The sequence below is a fragment of the Atta colombica genome, unplaced genomic scaffold, assembly GCF_001594045.1.
Source record: "Atta colombica isolate Treedump-2 unplaced genomic scaffold, Acol1.0 scaffold216, whole genome shotgun sequence".
Taxonomy (NCBI): Eukaryota; Metazoa; Arthropoda; class Insecta; order Hymenoptera; family Formicidae; genus Atta; species Atta colombica.
In genome coordinates this window covers 439006-445763 of record NW_017259312.1, presented here as the reverse complement: position 1 = coordinate 445763, position 6758 = coordinate 439006, and the positions used below count along the sequence as shown (strand labels likewise).

The 6758-nt window shown below is 31.9% G+C and overlaps 3 protein-coding genes across 4 annotated transcripts in view; all 3 read left to right on the top strand.

The window, feature by feature from the left end:
• LOC108687787 (60S ribosomal protein L37) overlaps positions 1-182 on the top strand; it is a 1148-nt gene extending 966 nt beyond the window's left edge. Inside the window, exon 4 of the mRNA XM_018193737.1 lies at positions 55-182. Coding sequence (XP_018049226.1) covers positions 55-106 — 52 coding nt within the window. The 3' untranslated portion in view covers positions 107-182. The remainder of the gene's footprint in view (positions 1-54) is intronic.
• Positions 183-674: 492 nt separating this feature from the next.
• Positions 675-2303, top strand: LOC108687785 (mpv17-like protein 2). Its single transcript, XM_018193736.1, has 4 exons — positions 675-1281; positions 1355-1785; positions 1930-2055; positions 2161-2303. Exons 1-4 carry the CDS (start codon positions 1254-1256, stop codon positions 2176-2178), a joined length of 603 nt encoding a protein of 200 aa, XP_018049225.1. The 5' UTR covers positions 675-1253; the 3' UTR covers positions 2179-2303.
• A 447-nt stretch (positions 2304-2750) lies between these two features.
• On the top strand, positions 2751-6603 carry LOC108687784 (transmembrane protein 185A). Of its 2 annotated transcripts, XM_018193735.1 has the most exons (7): positions 2751-3164; positions 4607-4790; positions 4927-5272; positions 5353-5652; positions 5761-5884; positions 6253-6478; positions 6573-6603. In XM_018193735.1, exons 2-6 carry the CDS (start codon positions 4753-4755, stop codon positions 6462-6464), a joined length of 1020 nt encoding a protein of 339 aa, XP_018049224.1. In that variant the 5' UTR covers positions 2751-3164; positions 4607-4752; the 3' UTR covers positions 6465-6478; positions 6573-6603. The 2 variants fall into 2 exon arrangements, with proteins under 2 accessions (XP_018049224.1, XP_018049223.1); XM_018193734.1 differs by lacking the exon at positions 2751-3164 and having other exon boundaries at positions 4508-4790.
• Positions 6604-6758: the final 155 nt, after the last annotated feature.

The window sequence follows — 6758 nt, the reverse complement described above, 5'->3', positions numbered from 1 at the left end:
TATATATACAATATAATATAAACAATAATATAAACGATTTTATTCATGTTACAGGAATGGATTCAGGGAAGGCTTACCAAAACCCAAAGCTGTTGCAGCTAAATAATACATTGACTCCCCTTTGTCTTATTGTCTAATTAAGTTGTAATTTTGACTATCAATAAAAAATCCAGTCACAAAATTAGCACTTCAATTCCTTATAAGAGAATTCCTTATAATTTAATAATTCTAATAATATTATTGTATTTATTGAATTATTTACTTCTATAAAGTATTTATAACTATATAAATATTTATGAGTTTCACTTTTTTTATTGCATTATCCAGACTTCTGGTATATTCTATAGATCTGGTATATTCTCTATATCTAGACTTCTTATATAGAGTTTCATTCTTGAATGGAATTTTACACAGAATAAATTTAACCGTTTATTTTGTCTTGTTAAATAAACTTCCTATATATACTAAATTCCTGTATATACTAAGAACTTGTGTTGACTCTAAAAGGCTTTTTTATTATATTGAATAAGTAAAATAACTTAAAATTAAGTACTTCAATTTTTTTCTCTATTAATATATCAAATAGTATTTGTAAACAAGAACTTCTGATAAATCTGTGTATGTATTCTTATGTGTTATATCATATTTGACAAAAAAATTTGAAGCATGCGTGATCAGAAAGATAAGATGTGTCTACGTGTCGTTTGTACAATCTTCGTGGAATTTTTAATTATCGCGGTATCCCATATATTTAGTAAGCCTCCGATCTCGCCGAACAGTACGTTTGATGCACAATGATAACTCGGATGATTGGTGTAGCTTCATTGTGCATCTAGGCATCTGCCGATACTGTGCTCGAAGACCATTGATCTTCAGCTTGCCAATTTGAAAGTTATGCCACGAAACAATATTCAACGAACGTTTCGTCTCCATAAGCACCGCAGAATTAAGAAGATTCGCTCGATTAAATAATAAATAAATTTTAAAAAACGGAGCGCACTTAAAATTCAAATTGTTGATCGAAGGAAAGATAAGGTATGTCATTAATTTGATAGAGAAAGCAAATCAATTAATTGTCTTTACAAACACCGAAGAGTTAAGAAGATAATAAATTTAAAGAAAGGAAACGTACTTATAATTCAAATAGTTGATCAAAGGAAGGATCAATTAACGTTTCTACTACATAGGTACATAAAATCTGTTCCAATATCAAACGAATTTTCACAAGATTTGTATAATACAATTTTGTACAAATGGGCGTTCTGCGTCAGCTACTATTTGGTAAGTGTACGTCTTTTATTTTTAGAAATAATAGCCGCTCGATTGTCTGAAATTTATATCTTTGGCTGTGTAGGTAAATATCTGTTAATTACAAACACTGTGAGCTGTGGCTTGATGATGGCAGCGGGAGATGTGATCCAGCAACGCAGCGAATATTGGAAGAAGCATTGTAAATACTTTCCGAGCAGCGTTATGGCAGCATCACCAGAAGATGAAAAGGTGACGACAATTTCCAGCACGTACGGACATGATTATATGAGAACCAGGAATATGATGATTGTAGGACTGCTTCAAGGTCCGTTTCATCATTGGTTCTATATGCTTCTAGACAAGATTTTGCCAGGCAGGAACGCAAAGTCGGTCCTCAAAAAAACCTTTCTGGATCAATCGCTCGCGAGTCCCATGTGCCTAACGATATTTTTCGTCGGCCTCGGGATTCTGGAGAGTCGCAAAATCGAGGAGATCAGCAAGGAACTAAAGCTAAAGTTCGGCGAAACGTGGAAAGTACGGGATTACATTAGTTAATCAATATTTCAATAACTGTAAAGAGCGAGTTTGTATAATAATTAAGATTAAAAAATGCTGCTATCGAAAGTTTTCTTGTTAAAATGTAATGTACGTAATAACTTATTGAAATTATACTGCTAGGTCGACTGTTGCTTTTGGCCTCCTACACAATGCATTAATTTCTTCTTTGTGCCTCTACATTATCGGGTACTTTATATAAATGCTATGACGATGGTCTATGACATTTTTCTATCATATATGAAATATGTAAGTTTTACCTGTATATTTATCAAGTTACAATCAAATATAAATTGTTATTATTTAAATTATGAGCTATTGCAATAAAGTAATAATTATTTATTTCATCCGCAGGACGCTCACTTCGAATGACAATAAAAATGTCATGGCTAATTCTTCGCAAACTAACTAAGCTAGTCTGGGATAGTCTGAACGAAAGATATGATTGTGCAAATAATAATTAGGAAGCATTATATATGTCTATCTTTAATAAACTGTATCGCAATGTTCAATAAAATATGTTGAAAAGAATTTCTGAGTAAGATTACTGTATCTTCTCATTTCAATGTCTTATCGATCTGTTTGTTCGTTTCCATGATTTTTACTAGGATGACAAATAAATATAATATAATAAATATAAAGTAATCGTCCAGTTCCTGGTGCAATAAATTATCAATAACAATTAAAATTCGATTAAAGTAAGAATGTTGAGATGTTATTTTTTATAATTATAATATTTCACGATGATTTTCTTCAAAGAAATAATTTAATATTTTATTATTAACTACAACTTCTACTTGGCTAATCTTAAATCGTATCTTAAGATAGAAAAATATTCTAAACTCAAAACTACGTTGTGACATTAATTATTAAAGGTGTTATATTCGTTTTTTTGCGATCAGAATGAGATTTCTTTGCGAGATATCTCTTACCTCATAATATGTCGTATGTTAGTTCACACACAAACAAAAAATCTGGTGGAGAACTCGGAAATTTATTGGTGACATTGAAACTTGAATTTGAATTGTAAATTATTCCTACGTGGAAAGAATAATGCGGCGTGCGATTGCGAAATAATGGCGATCGAACTGGTCTGCGGACACGCGACAACATATCCTAAAACGCGTATTCGCAATGAGATCGTCTTATCGCGCGCAATAATCTCTCATTGAGTTTATTTATTTACTCGACAGCTTTTGTTTGGCATTTGGCGACAGTGGGATTACACGGTCTTCCAGTCGAACGTCATCATGAGCAAACACGATTAACGGATATAAACACAAACAATAAATTCAACTATCGTGACACAAAATAATTGACGAAAATATTTTGCGTGTGAAATACAAGATTTTGTAATTGTGTGTGTTCGCTGCCATTTATTCGTATTTTGCCTGTTTTTTTTTTGTTACGCTAATAAGACTGCTTCCTGGAATTAAAATACAGTTTTTGTAACCTTCTAAAACTTTAATTTAGAATCAATCTCTAAAAAATGAAATCTAACTCTTAAAGATTGAAAATTGGACGCTTTCTTTCAAGACTGAGAGTCCAAAGAATTTAGAGAGAATAAGACTATTTTATAGAGAGAGTTTCAGTATAAAATAAAGATATGTGTACAATATAGCAAACAATCGTGATAGTTTTTTTCTACGCTTCTTTCACGTTCATTTCACAAGTTATTTACGCCATATTATTTTATCTCGGACAAAAGAAGATCATACTTATTCTATATATGCTTTCTTATGCTGTCACTTATTATTATCACTGTTTTCCGCAATGATATATAGATTGTAGTTTCCATCTTCTACAGATTATCTGCGATATCGTCAGTGTGATTGGAAATTTTTCGCCGCGATAACAATATATAAAAATCCTTTGTACTTACATCAATAATCTTCGAATCGTTGTCTTCTTACAACATTAACCTGCGGCTGCAAAATTTTAAGATTAGTTTAATATATTTTGTTATTAAGCATTTATTCAAGATTTTTCATTTGATTTTTGTTATTATATATTAACGATGATGTATTGATTGATTTATGTCCAATTTCTTCATCTTTAGATAACTTTATCCTAGAGATATTTCCCAGAATACAATGGAGACATCTCCTAGATAAGGATTATCCGTACCTTATCTGGAAGTGAAGAAATTAAGCATTGTTAAATGAACGAGCACTAATAATTGTTTCCACCAATGTATTTAGATTAACTTTAAGTTTAGATTAACTCAGTTCAACTTACTCTTCATATCTCTTTCTAAAAACTAGGCATGAGAGAGGACGACTTGAACTGAATTCTGATTAAATTATAATTAGCGATTAATTCAAGTGATACAATCGCCTAGGGCAAGATTTCAACTACATAATTTATTGTTCTTAACAAAAAAATTAATAGATACTTCTTGCTAATTAAAGTATCACTTAATTGACAATTGAATTAATTTAATCAGCGCGATTATAATTCAACTGGCAAAATCGTCTAAAGCAAAATGTCTAACTTTATAACAATTCTTTGTCTAACCTTTTTTCTTATGTTAAAATTAATAATATCATCTTTATTGGCAGAATAATATCACTATTATTATTTGATTAATTACTAATAAGTTAATCGGAATTCGGTCGAAGAATCTTTCTATAGATATAAATAGCGAATTGTGAGTATGAGTGAGAGTGTGAGTGTGCGAGGCCGGAAGGAAGGAGAGAATGGTGGGGAAACCTGGAACAGCCGATGATTATTAGCTGACTTCAGTATGCTCGAAATTTTGGTTATATCGAATAGTGATTTATTTTTTTCGTGAATACAGATGCACGAGGCATCGTTTGCGTCTTTCCGTGACGGTACCCGTGGCAAATGAGGTCAGCACGCTCCACATAGCATGCATCTCCACTCGACAAGACAAACCTGAAAGCTCTCTTCGTTTAATTGGCCTACATAACCGCTCCGACAATTATGAATTTGCAAACGCTTTTTCAAGACTTCAACCCGAGGTAATTTCCGTGTTATTATTCATACAACACTCGGTGATTCATTATGGACACCTTTGTGACGACATATTAATTATTCGTATAAGCATGAATATAAATATTTATACAGTTATTACATAGTATTAATTTTAAATTTCAGTAAATTTCTGGTACACACATGTTTGATGATATTCACATCTCTATTTGCTCTTCGATTGGATGGTTTTATTGAATGGAGTTATTGGTCGATATTCAGTCCGATATGGTTCTGGAAAGGTATGGTGATCCTGGGAGCGATAGTTGGAAGCTATGTCTGGTGGAGGCATCCTCACGCGAGATTAGAAGGAGATGCCTATGTACATTATAAAGCAATGTTGATTACTCTGGCGTTGCATCTGATCTTGTTGATGTTCGAATTGTTAGTATGTGACAAATTAGAATCTGAGAGGCACTTATGGATACTGGTATTCATACCTTTGATTTTTATCTCGATAGTATCAATTGCGGTGAGTGAATATGTCTTCAAATTGCTACTGATAGTTATATCAATGAGGTCTTTCATTTTCTGATTCTTCTTGTGATTTAGGTTTGCATTTGGGCTGTAAAACATGATCGGTCGTTTGAATTGGAACTCTTTTGTGCAGTGAATGTATTACAATTTATCTTTTTGGCTTTGAGATTAGACGGCTTTATAACATGGAGTTGGGAAGTTGTATTTGTGCCACTATGGGCACTTCTTTGTTTATCCTTGGTAGCTGTTTTATATGCAATAGTATTTGCTGCTGTTTTATTGAGAACGCCACAAATCAATGCCCGGCAAAGGCGGACCTCTTTACATTCAGCGGTGGCGTATACATTTCTCGTTGTTCCCATTTTAGTATTTCAGGTATAGCATATCATTTTATGTGTGTGCATGTCTTATTAAGTAAATCATAATTGTCTTAATTCTCTTTTTATAGTGTAGTATTATTTGATAAAAATTATTCTGCTTTAGGTACTGCTAGCGAATAAATTAGATGGAGATATTTCAATAAATTATATAACAGTGGCAATGCCACTTCTCCTATCGCACATGACTCTTATTTTTATGTCTTTTGGTGCAAAAGGCGGAAATAGATGTAAGACATAATCTTGTAGACTATTATTTAATATTAATCTAGAACAAATCTGTCTAAAACTTAGTACTAAAACGCTCTCACGTCTCATTGAGCGAAACAAATGAAAAACAAAAAAGGAGACGTTAGAATTACCAGGTAGAACTCTTTCTCTAACGTTTATTTTTTTTTGTTTTCTATCTGTCTCATTCGACGAGACATTAGAAAGGTGAAAGCATTTAACTCATGAGCTGAGTTTTGAATAGGTTTGCTCAGTTGCTCTAGGATAATGATATATTATTATTTTCTTTTGATATAATACATGTATAAAATTATTTCAGTATTATTAATTTTATTTATTAGCATGTAAGAACGATGGACTTTTTGTTTAGGGTGGTTTGGTATCAGAAAAGACTTTTGTCACTTCCTGCTAGGTTTATGTCCATTGCTTCAAGAATATGGTAATATTTCTTATCAACCAAGAGACGAACGAGATCAATTACCATCTGAGCCAATGATTACAGAAAAGAGCGAGAAACTTATTAAGAAGATCGACCTAATGAAACCTGTTGTGCCTATAATCTCTATAGACATGCCTGACTGATTGGCTCAAAACAGGTATTTGTTGCAAAGATATATTTGAAAAATGTATTACATACAGCAGTGTGTAATTGATACCGCGATGTTTAAAATTTATTCTGTTATCTTTCAGGATTAGCTCGGCTATTTTTAAATTGTTATTTTTAATGCAACTGACTTAACAGAGGCCAAATATATATTATAAAATAGTCAGGTATATACTTTTTATTAAAATCTTAAATGCTAAATATGCATAATTGAATATTGTTATATTTATTTATATTATTCCTTTCATTACTTTCATTTATTCTAGGCCTTA

Excerpts from the sequence above, each read along its gene's own strand:
- LOC108687785 (XM_018193736.1), top strand. The coding sequence starts at position 1,254 with ATGGGCGTTCTGCGTCAGCTACTATTTG. Across the intron at positions 1,282-1,354 it reads TCTGCGTCAGCTACTATTTG|GTAAATATCTGTTAATTACA; the intron begins GTAAGTGTACGT and ends TTGGCTGTGTAG. Across the intron at positions 1,786-1,929 it reads AGTTCGGCGAAACGTGGAAA|GTCGACTGTTGCTTTTGGCC; the intron begins GTACGGGATTAC and ends TTATACTGCTAG.
- LOC108687784 (XM_018193735.1), top strand. The coding sequence starts at position 4,753 with ATGAATTTGCAAACGCTTTTTCAAGACTTCAACCCGAG. Across the intron at positions 5,653-5,760 it reads TTCCCATTTTAGTATTTCAG|GTACTGCTAGCGAATAAATT; the intron begins GTATAGCATATC and ends ATTCTGCTTTAG. Across the intron at positions 5,885-6,252 it reads TGCAAAAGGCGGAAATAGAT|GGTGGTTTGGTATCAGAAAA; the intron begins GTAAGACATAAT and ends CTTTTTGTTTAG.